The sequence below is a fragment of the Pteronotus mesoamericanus genome, unplaced genomic scaffold (genome assembly GCF_021234165.1).
Source record: "Pteronotus mesoamericanus isolate MK-2021 breed Mesoamerican mustached bat unplaced genomic scaffold, CSHL_Meso_final contig_90, whole genome shotgun sequence".
Lineage (NCBI taxonomy): Eukaryota > Metazoa > Chordata > Mammalia > Chiroptera > Mormoopidae > Pteronotus > Pteronotus mesoamericanus.
The window spans coordinates 42,867,055-42,891,332 of record NW_026555277.1 but is presented as its reverse complement, the minus strand read 5'-3'; the positions used below and the strand labels follow the sequence as shown (position 1 = coordinate 42,891,332).

General features: G+C 37.4%; 2 protein-coding genes and 2 non-coding genes across 4 annotated transcripts in view; 1 reads left to right on the top strand and 3 right to left on the bottom strand.

Annotated features, from left to right (window-relative positions):
- Positions 1-1,270: 1,270 nt before the first annotated feature.
- On the top strand, positions 1,271-1,374 carry LOC129080820 (U6 spliceosomal RNA). The gene has a single exon (XR_008530219.1). It is a non-coding gene; the product is annotated as a U6 spliceosomal RNA (small nuclear RNA).
- A 7,569-nt stretch (positions 1,375-8,943) lies between these two features.
- RPS13 (ribosomal protein S13) lies at positions 8,944-12,159 on the bottom strand. The gene is made up of 6 exons (XM_054586271.1): positions 12,059-12,159; positions 11,863-11,911; positions 11,608-11,686; positions 10,376-10,545; positions 9,642-9,742; positions 8,944-9,015 (listed from the first exon to the last, which is right to left on the bottom strand). The coding sequence occupies exons 1-6, from the start codon at positions 12,079-12,081 to the stop codon at positions 8,982-8,984; spliced, it is 456 nt and encodes a 151-aa protein (XP_054442246.1). The 5' UTR covers positions 12,082-12,159; the 3' UTR covers positions 8,944-8,981.
- LOC129080804 (small nucleolar RNA SNORD14) lies at positions 10,707-10,796 on the bottom strand. The gene has a single exon (XR_008530205.1). It is a non-coding gene; the product is annotated as a small nucleolar RNA SNORD14 (small nucleolar RNA).
- A 2,630-nt stretch (positions 12,160-14,789) lies between the features above and the next one.
- PIK3C2A (phosphatidylinositol-4-phosphate 3-kinase catalytic subunit type 2 alpha) overlaps positions 14,790-24,278 on the bottom strand; it is an 85,900-nt gene continuing 76,411 nt past the window's right edge. Inside the window, exons 27-33 of the mRNA XM_054586035.1 lie at positions 22,900-23,107; positions 21,582-21,706; positions 20,462-20,579; positions 20,303-20,375; positions 19,751-19,854; positions 19,538-19,663; positions 14,790-17,778 (exon numbers count right to left, since the gene is read on the bottom strand). Coding sequence (XP_054442010.1) covers positions 17,596-17,778; positions 19,538-19,663; positions 19,751-19,854; positions 20,303-20,375; positions 20,462-20,579; positions 21,582-21,706; positions 22,900-23,107 — 937 coding nt within the window. The 3' untranslated portion in view covers positions 14,790-17,595. The remainder of the gene's footprint in view (positions 17,779-19,537; positions 19,664-19,750; positions 19,855-20,302; positions 20,376-20,461; positions 20,580-21,581; positions 21,707-22,899; positions 23,108-24,278) is intronic.

The following is a 24,278-nucleotide window of genomic DNA, read 5'->3' as shown; positions in this document are numbered from 1 at the left end:
GTAGAATATATGTGATCAAAGGTAAATTAATATCAGCATAAAATACACTTTTATATCTGTAACATGTAAGATGTTATGTGTAAGCCTCATGGTAACAACAAAGCAAAAACCCACAGTAGATTTGCAAAAGATAAAGAGAAGGGAATCAAAGCATATAACTATGGAAAATCATCAGTTCACAAAGGAAGGCACAAGAGAGGAAGAAAGGAACAAGTGAACTCTAAAAGAGCCAGAAAACAATTAATAAAATACATTAGTGAGTCCTTACGTATCATAATTACTCTGGGGTGGGAGGGATGGACAGAGGAGGGCAAAGAGGGAAAAATTGGGACAACTGTAATAGGATAGTAATGAAATTAAAAAATAATTAAATGTAAATGGCTAAATTCTCCAATCAAAAGCCATGGAATGGCTTGATGCAACTCATTTCAACTCTAAGGACACACATAGGCACAAAGTGAAGGAATGGAGAAAGATATTCCATACATGTGGAAACAAGAGAATGGGGATAGCTATGCTTATATGAGACAAAATAAACTTTAATCCCAAAATGCTAATGAGAGCCAAAGAAGGTGATTATGCAGTGATACAGGGTCAATTCATCAAGAGGATAAAACAATCATAAATATATATGCACCAAACATCAGAACATCTAACTACATTAAGCAAATACTAAGAGATCTGAAGGGAAAAATAGACTACAATCATATTAGGGGACTTCAATACCACACTTTCAACAATGGATAGATTATCCAGACAGAAAAATAAATAAGGAAGTAATAAACTTGAAAACCACATTAAGCCAAATGAGTCTAACAGACAGTTTTAGAACATTCCATTCAGCAGCAGCAGAATACACATTCTTCTCAAGTACATGTGGAACATTCTCCAGGATGGATGATATGATAGGTCACAAAACAAGTCTTAGCAAATTTAAGAAGACTGACATCATACAAAGTATCACTTCCAACCACAATGGTTTGAAACTAGAAATAACAGGAGAAAGCTGGAAAATTCACAATTATATAGAAATTAAATAACAAACTTCTGAACAGTTACCGGATCAAAGAAGAAATCAACAGGGAAAAAGCCTAGGACCCAGATGGTTTTCCTGGTGAATTCTACCTCACATTTAAAAGAGAATTAATACCAATCCTTCTCAATTCTTCCAAAAATTTTAACGGAAGAGAACACAGCCAAACCTAATTTATGAGGCCAGCATTACCCTGATACTGAAGCCAGATAAGGATATTACATGAAAAGAACACCAGTGCTCACTCCAGTGGCACATAGATTGACATGGGAACCATGCAGAGATTAGCATGGCCCCTGCACAAGGATGACACAGAAATTCATGAAACATTCTACAAGAAAAATAAAAGAAAAATAAAATATAAGTTTAATTAATTAAAATAAATAAAATGCACCTTGCCCATAAGAGGTTAAATGGGCAAGTTAATGTGTTTTGAATGAATTAGCAATGCATCAATTGCTGTTCACCACTGTGTGTACAAGAATACATGTTACAAAAGTGCTCAATAAATAATGGGAGTGAATTAACTGCTTTTTTATAGTTCTAGACTTCATAGAGTCTTTTTAAGAATGTTGAGCAAACAAAAGGAAAATATAACAAAAATCCTCTTGTACATATCACCTACTGTATGGAAAAAACAAACATTACAAACAGTTGAAACTCTCTGTGTAGCTCTGTCCAATCCTGCTCATCTTCCCTCTGCAGGGGACCACTGTCCTGATTTGGTGGTTTGTCATTCCGAAGCTTCTGCTATATGTGTCCCTGTGTTTGTAGCCACAGCAACAGGTAGTAGTGTAGGAAGCAGAGGGGCTGCAGGTGAGACCAAGGTGCCACCAACAGCTTAGAGCTGAAAGGCAACTCTTATGCTTATTTTAAAATAAGTCTTATGCTTATTTTAAAAATTATAAGTAATTTTTACTTATAGGTAACAATATTAGAGAGAAAATATAAAAGAGAACAGTGCCTAAATTCACTCAGATTTCTAGAGATTTTAAAATTTGATTTCTCTAATGGATATTTTCATACATTAGGAATTAGCTAAAATGTTTCTGTTAATTTTTAAACTGGCTTGTCTAGAAAAACATAGGTCATTATTGTTCGCCCTTTTCTTTAAAAAAAAAAAGAAGGAAAAAGCTCGTAAGGGGCATCAAGGTATAGCAATAGGAACACTAGGCATCCTAGTGTTCTTACTATGAGTCTCAAAGTCGGTTACCTTTTCTGAGCCAATTTTCCCATCTTTAAAATGGGGTAATTTAAAAAATAATGAATTTATGCCAAACATTTTTCCCAAAAAATCTGGAGCTACCTTTTTGGGAAGGTGTAAAAATCGAAGAAATATAAATGTGAGACTACTTTTAAATTTTAAGCTGCGGGTATATCCTGTTAGTATCACCAGCAACAGCAATGTACGCCACCTAGCAGTGAAAAAGAGTAACTGCATCCGGAAACAATTCCGTATGTACTACATAGTGGGCATCACAATTCAGAGCCTTACACGGGTTATTGGACATTGGAGGAAGGACTCTAACATAAAAAACAAACAAAAAAATTATCTCAGAGAAAACAGACAATGTAGAAGCATAAAAAATTTAAGATTGTCATTATGTATTCAGAGATGAGAAAATATAAAACAACAGATTTCTATAAAAAAGAAAATTCTGGGAATGAAATGAGCGCTTAACAGTGGTGAGCTGTATCTTGCTCATAAGGGCTCACAGAAGCCAGCTGCTAAGTTTTCAGGAATTCTGCAAGTCAGTTAAGCACAGGCATTATTAAAAATTAAGTTATACAAACTGAAAATTAATTATATATTAAAAATGTAATTCTCAAAACTCACCATTTCCTGATTATTTTACACCATTTTCTATTATCCAAAGTCTTAAAGTCATTTACATTTATTGTTCCTGTACAGGAAAAATACAATATCATGGCCCCCTACCAAGCATCTCCATCAACTCCACTGTGATATCCCCTTGGTAGCTTGAAACCTCCCACTATGGGAGGTTTCATACACAGAAACAGATAAACATTGCAAGTCAGAATTGTCTTCTCCCCACCCCCACTGGAGAGTTAAACATATACCAACATACATTTAACAACATAAAACATATATACATGTATATACACACATATGTACATTTACCAACATGCCACTGGCTCCTGAAGACAGAAATGAGAAACTTAGTAAGATTGGAAGATAAAGTTGAAAACTCCCAGAAAGCAGGAAAGGAGATGGACAGTAGTTGTTAAAAAATTTTAAAAATTAAAGTATCAGTCCAGAAAGTCTAACGTGAAAATAATGAGTTCCAGAAAGAAAACACAGAAAACAGAATGGAAGAAAAATTAAAGGAATAATTCAAGAAAATTTCCCAGAAGTGCAAGGTAATTTTGAGACTGAAATAGCTCAAGTACCAGAACAAATGAAGAAGATAAAACCAAGGTATTATTGCAACTCTCAAAACACCAAACAATAAAGAGACAATCCTAAAAGCACTGAGTAAGGGGGAAAAAAACAGGTTAAAAAACAAAAGGAGTGGAAATCAGAATGACATCTGACTTCTCAGCAGCAGGAGGGTTAGGGGGCAGTTGTTTTTGTTCTGTTTGCTTTTTAAAGCTGGATACAATAAGCAGTGATAATTTTTAGGAAGTTTTTTCCAACCGAGACTCTATTGCTAGTCAAATTCTCAACAATGAGAGTGGAAAAAAGATTTTTTCCAAAATCTCAAAAATTTTTCCATCCTTTACATGCATTCATTTAATCAATATTTATTGAGGACCTACTATGTGTCAAACATTCTTCTAAATATTAGGGCTACAGCAGTGAACAAAGCCCCTGCTCTAATGGGGGTTACCTTTAATCTGAAAACATCAATGTAATAATTTAGGCAGCACTCAGTACTCGGAAGAACAGCAGGATTGGGGAGATGGAGGGCGCGGTGGGAGGGTGTTTTTTAAAGAGCTTCTCTGGTGAGGTCACAGTTGAACAGAGACCTCAAATGCAGGAGCCGTGTGGACATCTGGGGAAGAGTGAAGCCAGGCTCATGCGACTGGCAAGGGTGGTGGGAGGTAAAAGGCAGAGGCAGCCAGACGTCAGATCTCCGGGGCCCTTGTCCCGGTACTTTCTCCATTCGTGTCTCCAGGCCCACTCCTCCCCCTGCTCTGGTCACCTGATGTTACAGGTGACTCATAACTTTTAAAGAGTTTCTTTAAAAGACACTCCAAATTTCTCAATTTGAGTGTGACATCCATCTGTTTCTTGCCAGATTCTGGCTGATACTTCCTTGCAGGGCAAGATACGGATTTTAGCTTTTATTATGAATGAGGTGGGAACCACCGGAGGTTTTTGAGCACGTGGAATACCATGTGACTTACATTTTGAAAAATCATCCTAGATGCTAGATGTGGAAAAGACCTGGTGGAGGTCTCAGGGAGCAAAAAGAGGCCTTTACAGTAGTGAGGGTAAGAGAAGGTGACTCAGACTAGGGTGGTTGTAGCAGTGGTAAGTGGGCAAATTTGTGATATGTTAAGGTGGAACCAAGAGGATATGGTGATCAGGTGTGTATGTGGTGTAAGAAAAAAAGGCAAGGATGACTCAGGTTTTTGGCTGGAGGATAAATCAAATTTCCCTTTACTAAGATAGAGATGTCCTGAGAGCAGCCTTGGGCTGCAAAAACCAGGAGATCAACTTGAAATAAACAAAATCCAGGTGTTTATTAGAGATCCAAGTGGCAATGTTGAATACATGGGCGCATGTCTAAGGCAAGAGTTCTGGGAAGGTCTGCGCTGGAGGTATGAATTTTAGTGCAATAACCTCAAAAATAGCACTTAAAGCCACAGACCAGATGAAATTACCTAGGAGCTGGTATAAACAAAGAAGGAGGTCCAAGGATTGAAATTTTTCTTCAGAAGCTACTAGATGTTTCACCAAGAGGAAAGAGTAAACCAGGAAGAAGGAAGACATGAGATGTAGAAACAGGGGATCTGACACTGAAGGCAGGAAGAACCCCCATGCTGATGGCAACAGGAGAACTGTAGGTCTCAAGAGTAACTGGCCTGCATTGGAGTTAGAGGATGAGGTCCTGGGAAAGGTATTACCAAGGGGAGCGGGAAAAAGTAAACTTGACTGAAGATACTGAGGGTTAAACTATGATTCAAAGTTTGGGGATGAATTACAGATAGGAACACAACACTAAATAGAAAAGCAAGGTCATTACTAACATAATTGACGTAAATATATATTTACAGAAATTTTAAGTATAGACTTACATCAATATATAGAATATTCAGAAATATAAACATATTATGAGGATTCCAGGGGAAGAGGTATAAACTAAAACCCAAGAAATCCTAGAATATTATTTAGAGCAATTCCACTTCTATATATATATCCAGAATTGAAAACAGGGACTCAAACAAGTCCATGTACATGCAAAATAACCACAAGGTAGAAACAGCCCAAATATACATCAATTAACAAATTATGGTACATACCTACAGTGGAATATCCAGTAATAAAAATGAAGTACTGATACATGCTACACTATGAACCCCAAAGACACGATACTAAGTGAAAGCCAGACATAAAAGGTCACATATTGTGTGATTCCATTTACATGACATACCCAGAATAAGTAAACCCAGAGGAACAGAAAGCAAATGGGTGGTTTGCCAGAGGTGTGCGAGGGGAGAATAAGGAGTAAATGCTTTATGACTACGGGGTTTTATTTTGAGGTGATGAAACATTTTATAACTAAATACGGGTAGCAGTTGTACAATATTATGAGTACACTAAATGCCACTGAATTACTCTGGAAATGGTAAATTTTATGTTATGTGAATTTCATTTAAAGGACATTATTTAGAAATAAGGCATATTAAATGTCAGAGAAATAGCTGAGTTGAAATCAGTAGACCTAGACTTCAGGCTGCAAAAGGGAAAAAGACTGCTTTCAGTTAAAGACTTGTAAAATATGACTTTTAAAACCACATATATGCATAACTTCAATTTAGTAGGATTAACGCCTGTCACTTGATTTTTAAATGAAAAGAACAGTTCTTGAAGGAAACCTTCAAATCCTAGGCGCTCATAAATACATAGATTTGGACAAATAAGATCCATATGCTGATTCCAACTGCTTCAAATAGATGTACAAAGAAAATGCACACAGAAGCTTTTGTTTAAAAAGAGAATATCTCTGGCTGGCATGGCTCAACGAATTGAGTGCTGGCCTGCAAACCAAAAGGTCCCAGGTTCGATTCCCAGTCAGGGTATATGCCTGGGTTGCGGCCCAGGTTCCCCAGTTGGGGAGCGTGAGAGGTAGCTGATCGATGCATCTCTAGTACATTGATGTTTCTCTCCCTTTCTCCCTCCCTTTCCCTCTCTCTAAAAAGTAAATAATTTTTTTAAAAAAGAGGAATAAATGTGTAAGTCTGGGATACAGATGAAGACCATACTATATAAAACAGAAAAGAAAAAACGGAAAAAAATAAAAATGTAATTAGACCAATCACTGAAAATAAAAAGATCAATTAAAAAAAGGAAAATCATCAGGGGCAGTATCAATAAAATTCCTTCTACAGAAAAAACAGCATAAACAAGATCGAAATTGTGAATAATTGTAGCACATGATGAAAGTTTCAGAGTAACAATGTTCCAAAGTAGAAACTGGAACAGGGCATGAATTGATAATTCACAAAAAGTAAACATAAGATACTCATCAATAACCAAAGAAGTAAAAGAGAATAGAGAATCACTACCTCTCTTTACAAACATCTGAACAATTAAAAACAGGCTTTGTACAGGAGCTCAATTGGGTGCAGCACTGTCCTGATATGCCAACGTTGAGGATTCAATCCCAGGTCAGGGCACATATTATCAACCAATGAATGCCTAAGTATATGGAACAACAAATCAGTATTTCTCATTCCTCTAAAAATCAATTTAAAAAAGAAATTTGAAAGGATGTGAGGAAACGACATTCTCATGCACTTTTTGAGTACTTATCAGTACACTTTTAAAAAGTAGTTTTCCAAAATACAGAAAATACAAAACATGCCAAAGATTCCATTCCTGGGAATTTATCTCAAAACTACAGGGCAAATTGTCACATGACGTGTATGGGATACTAAGTGTCCACAACTAGGACATAACAAGTAAATCATGTAATGATATATGCAGTATGATATCCACATGCAAACAAGTGTCTGTGAATATATAAACAGGTGGTCATCTGAAGGGATGCTCAGTAAAAACTGTTAGGGATCTCTTTGAATGACTTAACTGCCACATATTAGAGGTTCCTGAGAGTCTTTAAGTGGGAAGGCCATTTCTGAAAGCCAAGTCTGACTCCTCTGCCCACTCAAAAGGACTGCAGGTGGTTTTTACATTTTCTTTCTTATATTATTACCAAGTATATTACTTTTTTAAGGCATTAAAAAACTTCTAACAGCCCTGACTGGTATAGCTTACTTGGTTGGGCATTGTCCTGCAAAGCAAAAGGTTGGCAGTTAGATTCCCAGTCAAGCCACATGCCTGGGTTGTGGGCTTGGTCTCAGGTCAGGAGATACGAGAGGCAGTTTCTCACATTGGTTTCTCTCTTCTCCATCCTCCCTTCTCATATAAAACTCCAACACACAGGCTAATATTTGCAGTAATTGTCTACTTGATGACAACAATTAAACTATGTACTCATTAAAGAAAACCTAAGAGATGCTTTTCAACATCAAATGTCCCACCTACAACTGACTAGTTTTTGGTCCAAAACCAATACTCACCATTTGTCAGCCATCCAGGATTTGGAAAGGATGTTACCTTTTTTACTTAGAGATGTTTGCTTTATTATAAGTTTATTCCTTTGTGTTGGCAAGCCACTTTTAAGACATGAACACAAGAAATGGGTAAAATACTGTTTCCTCACTTGTTTCCCAGATTTGTGAGCCTTTTTGGGACTGAATCAGTGTGCAGAGCCAGCATAGAGCACATAATGCGGGGTACACAAATAGAGTCCTGAAGAACAAGGTAAATGCTTCGGGTGTCTATACACCCCACCCCGCAACCAATCAATGCTGGTCTCTTGAAAACAAGGACTACACACTATTACTACATAGAATAAAGTTGAAGTAAAAAGCTTATTAAATATAAACTTTTTTAAAGGTGCTCCAAATAAATGGCCTGCTGTAACTTTCCCTGCATTCTGGAGGAGCACGGCTCCATGCACCTGCCAGACACCCAGCTCCTCATTCACTGGTCTTGGAGCCTTGTACCACTCCCTCCAAGCTGTTCAAGAGAACTGCCCTTTTTCAAACAGACACATCCACATACCCCATTAGGTTCTTTTAAGAATGAAAAGAAATGTTCTGGCAACACCCAACTGAATTAATTTTATTTTCACTCATCCAAAAGTTGCAAGGCTCAGGGACCTGAGCTCACCTCAGTTCTTCCTGTTTCTGCGGCTCCAGATGGAACTGTGCTTCCTTATGTCCCCTGAATCCCTTCCTCATCTGGAAGCCTCACCAGCAAGTATGGAATAAGTATCACTTTCTTCCGAGGTCCCTCCATACTAAAAATGCTATTTCTCCAGAGACACGTTCACATACACATTTCTGAAACTACACTGTGAATAACATTTACCACGATTCTAAGTAGGTAATATTGAATACATTAAAAATACTAGAAACATTTTCGCCCTGACATCAAAACAATTATCTCACTACTTCCTGTTCTCGTTCAGCCTGATGAAGTATGACCTGCTCAACTAGATGCAACTTATAAACTGGATGCAATAGTGGATGCTATCTTAATGCTGTGGAATTACACAATTCTAATTCTGTTAACACACTTCCACGGCAAAAAAAGAGCAACACATACGAATTGCTGATAGTTTTTTTAAGGCAAAGAAATACAAAACGTGTCTAGTTAAACAATGGTTTTATTGCTTGAGTAGACATTTTATGCAACCAGGGCAGAGGCTGTGGATGACTCGCTGAAAAGGAAGAAAGGGAGAGGGGAGAAAACTGGTTTAATACAGGTCCTCCATATTCATTTATATAACCTCCCAGCTAATGGAGTTATTTCCAAACCACTAAAATAATCCCAAATATATAAATGCACCAAACTGAACTGCTGAGGTTCCTAAAACAGTTCATTGTGGCTCAAGCATTAACGAATTAATGATGCTCACTGAGACACCCAAGGAAGAAGTGGCCAACGTAACTAAAAAACTTTCTACTGGAAACTGCAAATATTTGGAAATTAATCATCACAGTGAGCAACTGATAAAAATAAAGACAAAACAAACACCTAGGAGCAGTGGTATTAACTGACATTTTACCCACTATCCAAAAGGGATTCAAAAGGCTTGGTTCATGTTCTACTCAGGGGTTTGCAAATTATGGCCCTTTGACTCTTTGCAAATAAAGTTTCAATGGAAAATGGCCACACCCATTTGTTTGTATATTATCTATGGCTATATTCCTGTTATAACAACCAAGTTCGAAGAGTAGTTAGTTGACCACACAGCCATGACCTAAAACATTACTATCAGTCCTTTTACTATATTTACTATCTGGCTAACTACTGCTCTTGTTAACAAGTAAGGTTGATACTTACTATTTCCAATTGGGAGGGAGAACTCGTTTGGTCTTATAGTAACGAGCCAACCTGTGAATACGGCTCTCAATCAGAATCAGACGGAATTTAGCATCCTTATCCTAAAAATAAAAATTGATTGAGTTCAAGAAAGCCACTTAAAACTAAACATTATCATAACAAGAGAATGTATAGACACTATGCAATTTAATAAAAAGTTACCCTGTAACAGAATCAAAGCTCAGGTTCATGTGGCTATATGAAGCCCTTAAGGGAATTTAAGGTTTCCTTCCACAAGACTGAGGAGGAATGATTTGTAAAACTCAGCAAATAAACACCTCAACATTTTCAACCAACTGAATATACTATAACTAGGGGAACCAAAAGCTCTCCTCTTTCAATCTCTTCTGGTAGATTTTTAAAAAATATCCTCATAAAAAAAAAAAAAATCTCTCACTGATTTGAGAAAGGAAGGGAGAGAGAGGGAGGTGGGAGACAGAGGAGAGGGGAAAAAAAAAACACATTGACGTGAAATAGAAACAGCCATCAGTTGCTTCTGCATTTATCCTGACCCGAGACTCTTTGATGCACAAATGACACCCCAACCAATTTGAGCCACCCAGCCAGAGCTCAAAGTTTAATTTCAAAGCAAGTTTAAGGTGACTAGTCTGCGCCCTAAACCACCATATCTAATTAGAATCTGATGCATACTATTTTATTGAAGAAAATTAGTACAAGCAGTTCTGTTCTCTCACCTTTCTGTTCCTCTCAAGATGCTTTCGAACAGCAACAGCTTTCTTAATTAAATGGTAGAGATCTTCAGGAAGATCAGGAGCAAGTCCTTTGGACTTAAGAATTCTCAAGATTTTATTGCCCGTCACAAAACGTACTTGTGCAACACCATGTGAGTCTCTCAGGATCACACCTGTAAAGACAGTAATATAGTATCAATTCCCAAACTAAACACACAAACTGGAGCACATGACGTCAAGATTCCAAGATCTAGTCACTTTTCAAGTTTCCCATCTGTGAAATGGGGCTCACTTTTATACATCACAGAAACCAATGTGAGAATTCACGCAAAGCTCACTCAGACATCCAAGGAAGGTTTACCCAACACGGAGGACAGCCCTTCTGGTGGAAACTGCGAATGTGGGAAGACCATCATCACAGTGAGCTTGCTAGATTGTAAGACATCAACACCATTAATAAGATTCTGGCTATGTATATTTGCTCAATTAAAACCAGCTAACATTTGTTAGGAGTATCAGCTATTCTAAAAATGTAATATACCTTATTTTTTAAACATCTCAAAATAGCACCATCTGACTACTTGACAAGACAGTCTGCTATATATTTCCTAGTGTGTGTGATGTCTCCACTACAAGCTGCAGGAGAGCAAATATTTTGCCCTTTTCCCCACGTCTGTATGTATTCTCAGGGTCCATAACCACATTACATTTTTTGAATGCAATTCAAAACATTTGCTGAATGAAGCCACCTGCAAAGTCACACACAGCTGAGGTTCATACCGCATCTAACTGCGGGAAAGTGACAAGCATTCTGGAGTAGCCCATCTTAACTCACTCCTCCACTTAACAGCTCTGGGATTTAAGGCTAGGTATATGGCCACATCGTGCCTCAGTTTCCTCAACTGTAGGATGGGAAAAACTGCTAGTATTTATTTGTAAGCATTCCTGTCAGATTTAAGCTTAGTCACTGTACCTGAAGTGCTTAGAACCAAGCACTTAGAAGAGTGTCTAGCCCACAGTAAACACCTATTAAATTTTGGACAAGGCTTTAGTATTTTTACCGTCTTCAGAGAACCAGAGTTCCATAAAACGAAGATTATGTCTGGGTCGTCGACAGTAAAGCCAACAGATGGCAAAAGATTTTCAAGGCACATTTACCCCTACCCCACCCCCGCGCTTTTCAGGAAGTTGCACGAAGGCAGGCGAAAGGGGCTACATTAAACAAAAACACTCACCGATTTGTGAGGGAGTCAGGCCCTTCTTGGCTAGTTTGTAGATCTGCTCCTTCACGTCGTCAGACGTCAATTTCAGCCACTATAGAAAAGAAAGCGGCCTTAGGACGACAAACCCGGGAGCGTAGCGAAGCACAGCGGTCCTTCCGTCCTTCAGGTCGCTCATGCTCACATGGCCCCCATCCCGGCGCCACTTCCCCGGAGCGACGAACGGCACCCCCCGCCCCCACCTCTTCCCGGTCCCCACACGCTACTTACGGTGGGGACGCTGCGGCGGTAGGGTAGAGCCGACTGGGACAGGCCCTTCCTGGGGAAAGAAGCAGTCGTGGGGTGAAGCGGCGCTCTGTGCCACAGCAGCCTAGAACATCACCCCCTCCACCCGCTGCGCACCCTGCCTCCTGTCCCCCCACGCCCGCGGCCGAGCTCTCCGTCCCGCCGGGAAACCCGCGCTCACCCGGGAGCGTGCATGCGACCCATGATGGCGGAGAACGAGGTCCAAAAAGAGAGCGTGAATTGGTACGCCGAAGGAAGCCACCCAGCACGCAGGAAGTGACCTCACACGTCCCTGCTTCCTCTCATGCGAAAGGCGGAGGTACGTTGCGTGGCCTTCGGCGTCTAAGCAACTACGTATCTCAAATTGCATTTTCGTGGTGGTGGTGGAGTCTTCCGTCGACAGGACTACACATCCCGGCGTGCATTGGTTTTGACTGATTCGTGTACAGAGCGGGAAATTAATTCGCCTCTACTTGGGACTGTACGCGTCTCAAGAGGTTGCCTGCGCCACGGTCTTGCAGGTTTCAGTCACGGACCGGGAATGGGCAAGGAGCAGAGACAACTGCGCCAGGAAAGGGTGTTATCTGCGCCCCCGTCCCCAGCGAATTTGGGTGCTTGACGTTTAGTGGTACACAATTCTTTATTTATTCACTAACGCCAGTCCTTAGCACTAGATACCTCAAGGGCTATCCCTGCCCTTTAATAAATTCTCAGCTAGAATACTATGGTGAAAAGTGCCAGACTGGAAGTAATTAGTCGTAATGATTACCCACCCCGGTCCCCTGCCACCGCCATTTCTTTTCTTTTCTCCACATTCGGGAGTATGTTCATGAAGGAGGGAGAGACGGAGGGACGGAGGGAATGTATTGGTTGCCTCCTGTGACCCCACTGCGGATTGAACCCGCATCCTAGGTATGTGCTCAGGCAGGGCTGATCCCGCAACCTTTTCGTGTACTGGAACCAAGTGAGCCACTAGGCCAGGTGGGAATCTTCTGATGTTTTAAAGACAAAGGGGGAAAATTATAATTCTACTATCAAAGATAGTCATTGTTTACAGTTATTAGAGATTCCATGAACAAAGGGTTTTAAAAATTGTATAGCCTTCTAAGTTTTTGAGTTACAATTCACATACCATAAAATTTGCTCTTTTAACTGTTTTAAAGTGTACAATTCAGTGTCTTGGTATAATCAGTAATATTACATTTTATAGATATCTCACATTTTATACATGCCATCGGTTGATGGACATCTGGTTTGTATCTTTTGTCCATTATGAATAATGCTTGATCATGTGTGTACAAGGATTTGAGTACCTGTTTTCAGTTCTCAAGATTATATATATATATACACACACAGTATATGAACTGCTGGGTCATAGAGTAACTAACGGTTTACTTTTTGAGAACAGCCAAATTTTTCCACAGCTGCTGCGCTGTTTTGCATTCCCACCAGCAATAAACGAGGGTGCCAGTTTCTCTGCACCCTCACACTTTTTATTCTAGCTATCCTACTGGGTGTGAAATTAGTAACTTATTTTAATTTGTATTTCCCTAATAACTAATGAGGTTGAGCATCTTTTCATGTAATTGACCATTTTGGAGGAGTGTCTACTCAGTCATTTGTCCATTTATAAATTGGGTTGGCTTTCTTCTTAGCTTTAAAGGACCCCCCCCAAAACCGGAAATATCTTCTCGAGGGCCATGCCCTTGTAGTACAGGTTCCCCCACTGTGCGGGTGTCCTAGGAATCCATCTGTATCAGTGTACTAGATGGCATTAGTGAGAGCGGCTGCGTTTTGGTTTCAAGTAAATTTTTTTTGAAGACTCTAACACGTTTGCCCTTTTCATGATGGGTGATTTATAAGTGCACCTGCCCACACTCACCGAGTGTTCAGCAGTTTCTGACCAAAAATGGCATGGCCTCCATGCCCCACCCTCCCTACTCACTGGATCTAATCACCAAGCGACTTTTGTTTCCCTGAATGAAAAAAGTGCTCAAAGGGAAATGTTTTGCCGAGGTGGAAGAGGTGAAACAAACGACAGAAGCACTAAAAGGCATCAAAATGAATGAGTTCAAAAACAAAAAAAATGTCTTAATAGGTGCATTGCATTAAATGGATAGTATTTTGAAGGTGACTGAAACTTACACATTTAAAAATACACAATTTTTTTATAAATAAATCCTGGCCTTTTGGTGGGGGTCCCCTCTCATATCTATACCTACACACAACCTAGTTACCATAGATCAAATAATAGTAGACTATGGTAATAACTTGTAGGTGTACGGTGGATTCATTCATGGAGTTTATTACACTGTTGTCTAATTTTGAATGTCTAAAATTTGCATGCTAATGTGCTTCAAAAGAGTACAGGTGAAATAAAGTCAGTTTTCTGCAGAAACTGAGTTCATTACTGCCAACAAGTTATCTCTGTTTGAGTTATTGCTCTTCATGCTGTGTAAGCCCTTTTACACATTATGGTATGGTTTTGTATTAGAATAATCTACATTTCCCTGTTGTGCATATATGTCTATGACATGGCTGTTACTACACTATTTAATATTTACCAAAGGCCAGGAAATATACTCAAAGAAGGATTTCAGTCCTGTGAAATGGTGATGGGGCTCTAGGAAAGTGGCAATCCGGACCTTGTTCAAAGAGCCACACTTAGAAACCAGGCACACTTTATTTAGACGTCTTTATGGGCAACCGACAGGTCAGTTCTAAAATTCTGGATTATCTGACCTAATAAACTCCTGAGTGAAATGCAAAGAACAGCAACAGTTAGCTCCAATTTGGGAACCAAAACATTAATATGTTGATGATGAGGAAAAAATGATAGCAGAGTTCCTTTATTCCAGAAATATTTTAATACAATCATAGTACAATTATGAAGTCACATCCAATCCACTGAATATATTCAAGGAATTAATAAAAATATTATACATCTTTACTCACTACCTTAATATAATTAAAGTATTTGGTTCTTATAGATGAGACTAATTGCCATGTTCATTCATATTTGCACTGCTAGTCAAATAGCCTGTAAGTCAATCTATGGTTTTAGTAGTGTGGCTTCGCTCCTTATTGATCTGAGGTCTAAGTATCAAAATTGAATGTTTTCTTTTTTAAATGCCACAACATTTGAATCCTAGAAAAGAAGAGTTAACCAATTTAAGGCAATTTAAATGTTTATACAACTTTAACTTGAAAAGATAAAAGAATATCAAAGATCATTCATGCCTTAACATTTAGATATCTATCGATTCTTATAAAGGCAGTAATAAAAACGTCAGTGCAATGTCTACATTGGGTTTCTCAGTAGAGAAAACAATAGGCTTTTTTGGAGCAAACCATTATTTTCAAATCCCAAAATACTCCAAGGAGGAAGAATTCTTCTGGTGCAGGACTTACATATAATTATTTTTACTCAATAAAGATAGATATAAAACATAATTATACATAAAAATTAGTGTCTTGGCCAGTTTGTTTAAACTTTAGTTTGATTTACTTGAATGCAGGCTCTACAAAAGTGATTTAAAATCCAACCGACCTAAAATCTATTGATAGTAGTAGTGCAAAGAGGTGTCTCTGTCCCCACTCCCCCTTTTTTTGGTAAGGGCTGAAGATTAGCATTTCACAAAGAAATAACATATATTAAAATATATGTAAAGTGTGTATGTATGCTGTTATGACCAAAAAAGGCACAAAATGAGTTAAATTACGAAAACATTACCATCTGTTCTGAACTCTGGTTAACTATAAAATATTAATCATAATATACACTTTTAGATAAGAATCCAGATTTCTTGTAATTTAAAAGTGACGTCACATTTTCTAGCTGTATTATTTGTGCTAACAGACACTGCAGTAAGACTGCGAACAGGCAGTGTACGTTACCGAAACCATACTGTGACAGTGGCGGAGTGACAGCTCATGGAATGGAATTAGGTCTCAAAAGTTCAAGTGAAAATATTTAGTATTTTTACATTTGCAAAGCTACTTACACACTTAAGAAAATGTTAACGGTATGTGAAAAAAATTAATGGTGGTGATTTAACCTACATTTTAATTAATGTATTAAATAGACAACACATTTTAACATTAAAAAAAAAAAGACATTCATATATCATACTCGCGGGGTTTCCTACAAATGGACCATTAGTGTTAGGCACCAAAAATTTCAAGTTTTTCCTCTCTTTTTTTAGCCTGTCTCACCAATACATCCTCAACTCATCTATTTCTGCTCTGAAGGTATCATGTATATGACACATCTGCACAGTTCATAAAAATTCTGTTCTGGACAATGGAATTGCAAACTGTCCTTCCTTTCTTGGTATTCTACATTGCATATTTTGTCAGTTATCTCACAGCACCCAGATTGTTATAATCTCTGTTATCATTTAAAAAGTGAATTTCTGTTTTAGCCATGAGAGTATATATATACATATTTATCCAAACTAAACACAAAACTATGTGAACCTGAACAAATAAAAATGAATCTTAATGGTTACTGTAAATAATTTCAATCATGTCCCTTATGATTCGGAGTCACATTATATTAAGGAAAATAACTTTTGAATGTACATTTACAAATGTAAGACAGTTTACAAGACCAACTTTGCCATAAAAGTCTATATAAAAATTCAGTCTGGACCCTAGAATCTTGCCCTGGCCCTGTTGTGAAGAGTCGGCCCTCCTTGTGGGAGCTCTACCAAACAGGAATGGGTACACAGGTAAACAGTTTTCACTTGTTTAATGCGGGGGTGGAGTACAGATATGTGGAAGTGAAACTACCACTTCAACTCACACTCTTGAGAATACAGAAAGGATTATAATGGAATGATGAAATCTAGTGTATTGCTATATCAATGAATCGCATTCAGTTACCAGGTAACAACGTACATTAAATGGCTGACTTTAAGTAAGTCACACGTCAGAAGTAGAGAAAATGCTCTTTCTGTGGGAAAAACACTAGTAAGTGTACATAATGTCTTGAGTAAGTTGAAGGTGAGTCAAATTTACTACTGATCAAGTCAGGAAAAATAATCAGAATGAAGTGCCAAGGAAGCATGTGAAGAAGTTAAGGCACCATTATTTACAACTTCAGTAATTGGCACTTAATTCTGACAAAGGCTTTAAAGACATGAAAAATAAAAAGCAATATTATTTCTTCCTACTTCTATAAACTACTTAGTAGTTCTTAACATAATTATCTATAATTTGTGCTTTGCTTTTCGGCCCTGTGAATAGCAGCTGCATTTTACGGCAACATCCTGCACCTGTCCTTTCCTTTGGTGTTTGCAAACGTGACAGGGTAGAGGCTGTAAAAGGTGCAAAACAGCAAAACAAACATGCTGTGTCTGTGTAAGAAACAATGAAAAATAGACCAACCTAAAGCTACTTCTCTGAATTACTCAAGAGAGGATTAAATTGTTCACCAACTAAGTCTTTTTCAGACTTACTATATATTAAGTTTAGGGTTTATAGCATTCTATATAATGACTTTAAAACGGCAATGGCTTCAACAAATTCATAAAAGTTAGTTATGTGACTGTTGGGCCAACACATGTGTTGAAATCCAGCAAGTACATTTACTTTATAATTTCTGTCCAAGTACAAAAACCGTATACACAGTTCTCATGTGTGTGCATGCACAGGCGTGTGCGTGCATGTACATGTTTATAACTGCTTGCTTCCAAAGCTCAGAAATTCACTAGCTTACAAATAGGTTGCTGCAGTCAGCTGATACCACTTAATCGTTTCTTTGCTCAAGTTGAAATCTTTCAAAGGCAGGGTTATTCCACCCAAGAAAAAATTCTCCCGCAGAGATTCTGCACTGAGTACACTTAGTTGAAGTTCTCTCTGTCTTAGGGTTTCTTTGCTATATCCACTGTACACAAGCTACAGCAAAGGCAAAAAGAAGAAAAAGTTACACATTATTTGGTTTCTCAGATTACTGTAAGTAAAAACATAAGTGGATTACTAGTTAAAGAGTGACTACAATTAATGACATTGATTATGACACATCTAGTGGAATTTGTCTCATGCTTTAGATGTACGTTTTGTATTTCGGGAGTGCAGGACTGTATCATCGGTCCTCTGAATGCCTGACATAGGAATGCACAAAGTAGAACGTTATTATGGCTTAAAACTAAAACCATGGTTTTTCTGAGATGGAGGTATGGGGAAGGGAAAAGAAATTACAAGGCAGCATGCATTAAGATGATCTAATAGCTGGGAAAAAGAGAACAGAAGGATGCAAGTTGAGAAAGCATAATTATAATTATTTTACAAAAAAATGACAGGTTAAAATTTTCTTCTGTTGTCTTTTTTCCTGTTGGATTTTATATACCATAAAATGATACTCTGATTATCCACAATCCAATACAAAGTCACCAACTACAAATGTAATTTACAGCACATCTGGAGTGTTGGAAGCTACTCTCCTTCAAATACTATATTAAATACTTAGAAATCGTTTTTCAAGAAAGTAGCACCATAATTTCTGAGAAACATCTCCATAATGCAAGCCCTTCTCAAGATCTGACTGTTTAGAACTAAAACACTGATATTTCATTTTCTTGAAAGCACTACACTGACTAGAAAAAAGCCAATACTGCTTTTTGAGAATGATACAAATTGGTCTCAAATTGGTCCAAACATTTTTTATGGTTTTCGTGACTGAAAGAATATTTTATGGTTTTAATAAATTTATAACCTTGGTGAAAACTTAGGACTATTTGCTTTCAAATTTCTATCCAGACATATTTGTGTGGAAATAATGTTAATGTGAAAGAATAAAGTATCCTAAAGAAGTGGTTGATTAAGAATTAGTGGTTTTAACTGATGAGTAAGTTTGTAAGTTGACCATGAGTAGTTAAGCAGTCACAGTTCTGCCTCATACTGTTCAGCTGATGCCCTGCTTGCTGCTTTCAGTTTGGAGTACTTATTTCAAGAGGGTTGGTGAGACTAAAACAAATTAGAAGGAAGATGATTTTGAAACTACATCCTATCAAGCAAAGGTAAAAGTACTATAGATACGTATTTTTGAAATCCTCATCTGAGGATATATATATTGATCTGAGAGAGAAAAACATTGATTGGTAGCCTCCTACATGCATCCCAACCAGGGATTGAACCTGCAATCCTTTGGTGTACGGGATGAAGTTCCAGCCAACTAAGTTACCTGGCCAGGGCAGTACTGAGGAGATTTTAAAAGAATAAACCAAAAGTTATGTGAAAGGCTGCCAGGTAGAAGGAAAAGAATAGTTCTGTGTGGTTCTAAGAAGGACAACTGAGACCCACAGGTGCAAACTATAGGGAGGAAAGGTTTCGGGTCAGTGTTAAAAACAGTCGAAGAGCTGGAGCTGCCCAAAACAAACCGGATGGCCTGGGAGTATTTCAGCACAGACTGAATATCCCCTTTTTGAAAAACGTTGCACAAGGGCATCAAGCACTGGAAGGGTAGTTGAATAATGGCCCCTAAGATCTTTTTAGAACCTGACTGCAGGTTCAGTTCTGCATTACTTTATTAAATACCATTGGACAGCTATTGATTTGCTTTGCCGATACAACTGATATCTAAAAAATGTTAGTGTTTGAAATTTAAAATCTCAAAACAACAAATCTAGGAAATTTTTAGAAATGATTTTTAACTTACCATTTCATTGAATGTTGGGTTCCTAGTTTTTCGTGAAACTTTGGTTTTACGTTTGGATGTTTTGTGGGGATCTGGAAGTAGGTACGTTTTGACATATGGATTTGGGTCAGCACCATCTTCAGTAACCTACAAAGAAAAACATTCCCTTAACAGTAATGCTTCCTACCAAGGTATGGGTTTTCTCTGCAATCACCATTATTTGTAATCACTCACAAGATCTTTGATGTGCATCACCATGATGAAAAGAGTACCATTTCGGTAAGAGACAGATAGTTTCACTGACCCTCCTACTTGGCCTGGAGTAGGACTGAAGGGACCTGCATGTGAAAATATAAATAGGTTCATCTTTATTTTATCTTGCTTGCAGTGATTCAGGCTACCACAAAAAAAAAATTTGCTTTAATTCCAGGACCATCACATGCGTGGTAAAAAAGGGTAAAGAATCTGGTTGGCCACTGGATGTATACTTCTTTAGTAATCACATTCTGTTTATGTTTGTGATTATGTTTATCTACAAAACATCATGTTTATTAGAATTAGTGGTTTATTCTAGACATAGAATATTTCTATTTATGTTTATAACATTATGTTTATCTAGAAAATTATGTTTCTCTAGAAATAGACCAGCTTAGAAAGAACACCTCCTCATCTCACTGGACCACAGCCAGCAGCCCTGCTGTTACCCTGTCACATCCACTGAGAAGCTCTAGACTTGCCATACAGAAGCCATGAACTACCAATAAAGAGAAAAAAATAGTATCTCACCTGCAGATCTAGCTATTCCTTCAGCTTTCTCATCACGAAGTAAAGGGTGAAAAAAAGTACAAACGAGATCACACTAAGATAGAAAAGGAAAAACATCTATTAGTGTAAATATTATGTAGCACAAAAAGTAGCATGTTACTTTTCAGTGAGGACAGTCACCTCTGCCACGTCCGTTGAAGCACTCATCAAACTCTGTAAATAACTATTTAACTCAATTTTTCTTTTGGCTGCTACATCTTTTATGTGCGTTCTTCCTAGAACCATCCTATTAGGAAAGCTACAAAAGAAAAACAATACCAATTAGGATTTAAATTATTTCATCTGGAAGTACTTATAGAATCAAGTACAGTATTTACTTACAAACACACTTTTTGATTATCTTAAATACAAACTAGAGTCTTAATCTACTAATAGAGTAAATTTTGTGATTTCTCTTCCAACTAGTGGAGATGAAATAGTTCCAGTATCCGTTATCCCTTTGTGAAACCTGGTTAAAAAGGTGCATAGTTTTGATAATTTGCTATAATTTTCACTTATTTCTTCTCAAAATTAATCATTCACAGATTTTATATGCAAATCATATCCTCCAAAATAATCATTAATGAGCCAAAGCCATAGTAGGTACCAATACAATCCACAAATGACATAGGGCCCAAGTCAAGATGATCTTAACTCTGTTTATTTTGGTGGCAGTGGAAAAATGAGAGTGCACATGGAAATAAACTCTGATACCCACTTCACTGCCTCTTTACTTTTCATACCTAGCTTGAGAAGAATATAAGCAACTTGATGTAGGAAATCTACTGTCATCAGCTACATTGAAACTGAGGGTTTCCAAAGGGTATCAGACACAAAACTAAGCACTAAGATTCTGATTAACAATCTCAATGCCTCAGTTTTTTATTTTTCCGAGGAGCTCAGTATGATCATAATAGATTATTTCTGCAGTGATTTAAAGTCTGATTTTTTAAAACCAAGATTCCAAATTAATATCTTGTGTTGCTTTCTGTGGTAGAGACAACAAATTTAAAGCTTCAACTAAAATTAGAAAGCTGGAAAATCCCAAAATTTAAGATTTTGATCGTTTATTCATTAACTCATTCATCAAAACCTTAAGTTCCTTAACTAAGTCTAGTACTGTATTAGGCCCTTGTGTTACAAAGGAAAAAGTCACGTATGGAGTATCTTACTAAGTGTTAAGAAAAAACTTTTGACCAAAACAATAATAAATATATAATTTCCTATAACAAAGTATTAATGTACATGAACAGGAACATACCCTGGTAACTTCCAAAGTGGAAAAATAATACTGAGCTTGTTGTGAAGTTCTTGAAACTCGTCAAATGTCCGGAACACAAATGATGGCTCAAGCTGTCCTTCCCTTAGAATTCTGACTACATAAATCTGGAGAAATCACACCCACACACATTAGGTTCATAATAAAACCTTTCCCAACAGAAAATTCCCCACTGTTATATATAATCTGAGTGTTTTTAACTTGGAAATATTTATGTCACCAATAGGAAACAGCAAATATAAAACTCGTATTTATAGCACATCTAGCTATATTTTCAGAGTGACCTTAACCATTGTGCGATATAAAAACAGAAACCGGAATGTGAAAGTCATTCTATTTCCAGGACTAAATAATGTTCTTCCCAAGTTTATAAAAGTAGTGCATTTCCAACGAAAGTAGTAAGTTCATTTAAGAAGAATAAATTTTAAAAAGGCAAAATTTATGGCAGCTGGGGCAGGAGGGAAAACTTATCTTCCTGGATGTTTAAACTACTGTAAAGTCAAAGTACTTTAAAGAGCAAAATACTGATGCAGAGTCAGATTTATCTATGGAAGAAATAAATTCAGGGACATGTATAAACTTAAGTGTATTTAAACGTGGCATAATAAATCATTGGGGGAAAATGGATTGCTCAATAAAATGGTGTTAGAATAAAATGATTAGTAAACATACAAAAATTTATTAATAAAATAGGTGAAAATTAAAATAAAAGTCACTTTCTAAAATTTATCAATTTGTCAAAAATTTAAAGACAGTGCTACAAAGTATTATCCAATGTAAACATTAGCACAAGGTTGAAATAGAACAGCAAAAATGATGATAATGCTGTACTACTGGCAGGGGCAGGGGGGAAGCACACTGAAGATCCTGTTTTTAAAAAACAAACTTCGTATGTCTGTGTGTATGTCATACTACTTCATCATCCCTAGAGAGTATATTAAGAACTTGGGACTTTTACTTTATATGCTTCTCTACTGGTTGAATTTGTTACAATGAACAAGCTCTACCTTTGAAATTAAGAACAAATTGAAGATAAGAAGAAAAAGCACTATCCTTTTAGTCTTGTCTCTGAAAAGAAGAATATCATTTGTCCCTCATGGTTTTGGAGAAAATCTACCAAGAAATAAATGCCAAAACACAATTAGGGATGCTCCAAGTATATTTATTTATTTTTGGACCATCCATGGAAGAAAGAAGTATGAAAAGAACAAGTGCTTGAAACTTCAGCAGAGTCAGTGCAAGAAGGAGGAAAAGGCAACAATATTGCTAGTGTGAGTCTCCAAAATCAAACCAAACTTACATAATGTTTATCTGGGTTGTATTTCTTATGATAAGTGAAAACAGAGACTTCCTTGATTCGACCATCTTGTCTAAAGGAGTATGTTTTCGGTGAAAATGAAAGGATGGGCTCATCATTGGAAGGAAGACCAGAAAAACGCAGCTGAGCAAGGTTATGAATGAAGAAGTTAAACTTTGTAGCAATGCTTCCCAAACTTGATTCAATCAGCCTACAAAATAATCAGAAAATGTGTTAACAGTAAGTGTTCACGACAACATGTTCTTTTAACATGATAAAAGATGAAAATACTTACATTACTTTTAAAATATTAAGTAGATTCTCACTCTGCCAAGGATTCCTTTTGTTCTATAGGCCAAAACCCATTAAAATACATACTACCCCAGAGAAAATTTTTAGCACAAGACTCTATTCCATCCCATCCCACTGTCTCCAAAAAATGCTCTGATTTCTTGAGCCCTCTGGGGCCGAATACTAATGAAAACCTTTTAGGGATAGATGATTGGTATAATGCCAAAAAGATGATTTCATTATTGTACTCCCTTGTAATAAACAGGGATGGTAACAACTAAACAGGTACGGAAGGAGCCATTCAAAGTAATCCAAATTTTAAAAAATCTCTTCTTTCAAATAGTAAAATAGTAGAACCTGGTATCAGAGTCCATCAGATAGTTAAAACTTCCCTCAGTTGGTAAAATAAGTTTTAACAGAATGGGGAATTTGGTGAGAATCAATTTGGAAGGCAGGCCTGGATAAAACATTTTAGGCAAGCCAAGGAAACAGTAAGTTTGAAAAACAGGATAAAGAAATCCAGAAAATGAAAGGAGATTCAGAAAGAGAGGTAAGAGATCCTCATACAAAGATTCTTGCCTTGCTATGGACTAAATGTTTGTGTCTCCCAAAGTTCACGTGTTGAAGCCCCAAGGAGTAGAGCCTTCACAGAGTTGGCTATTAAGGTTAAAAGTAGAGCTCTGATCCAACAGGATTAGTGTCTTTGTAAGAAGAAACAAGAAAGTTCATGATTTCTTGCTCTATCTCCCTCTTTTATGCGCGCAAACAGTGGGAAGGCAGTAGTCTGCAAGTTAGAGCTCTCACCAGGAAGCAAATTGGCTACCACTTTGATCTTGGACTTCCCAGCCTCCAGAACGATGAGAAAATAAATTTTTGATGTTTAAACCACCTTGTCTATGGTATTTTGTTATGACAGATCAAGACTAACATATGCTGGCTTTTCAGCCTTACCCAGAGGAGCCAACAAATCTTTAAAGAAAAACAACGAGAAAAACTCATCAATACCTAAATTATCAGGATTAGTTTGGAAGGCTATTTAAAAATCAGCTTCCTTCAGTGCAATTCAGCCCAGACTCTTGAGGCTAGGGAAA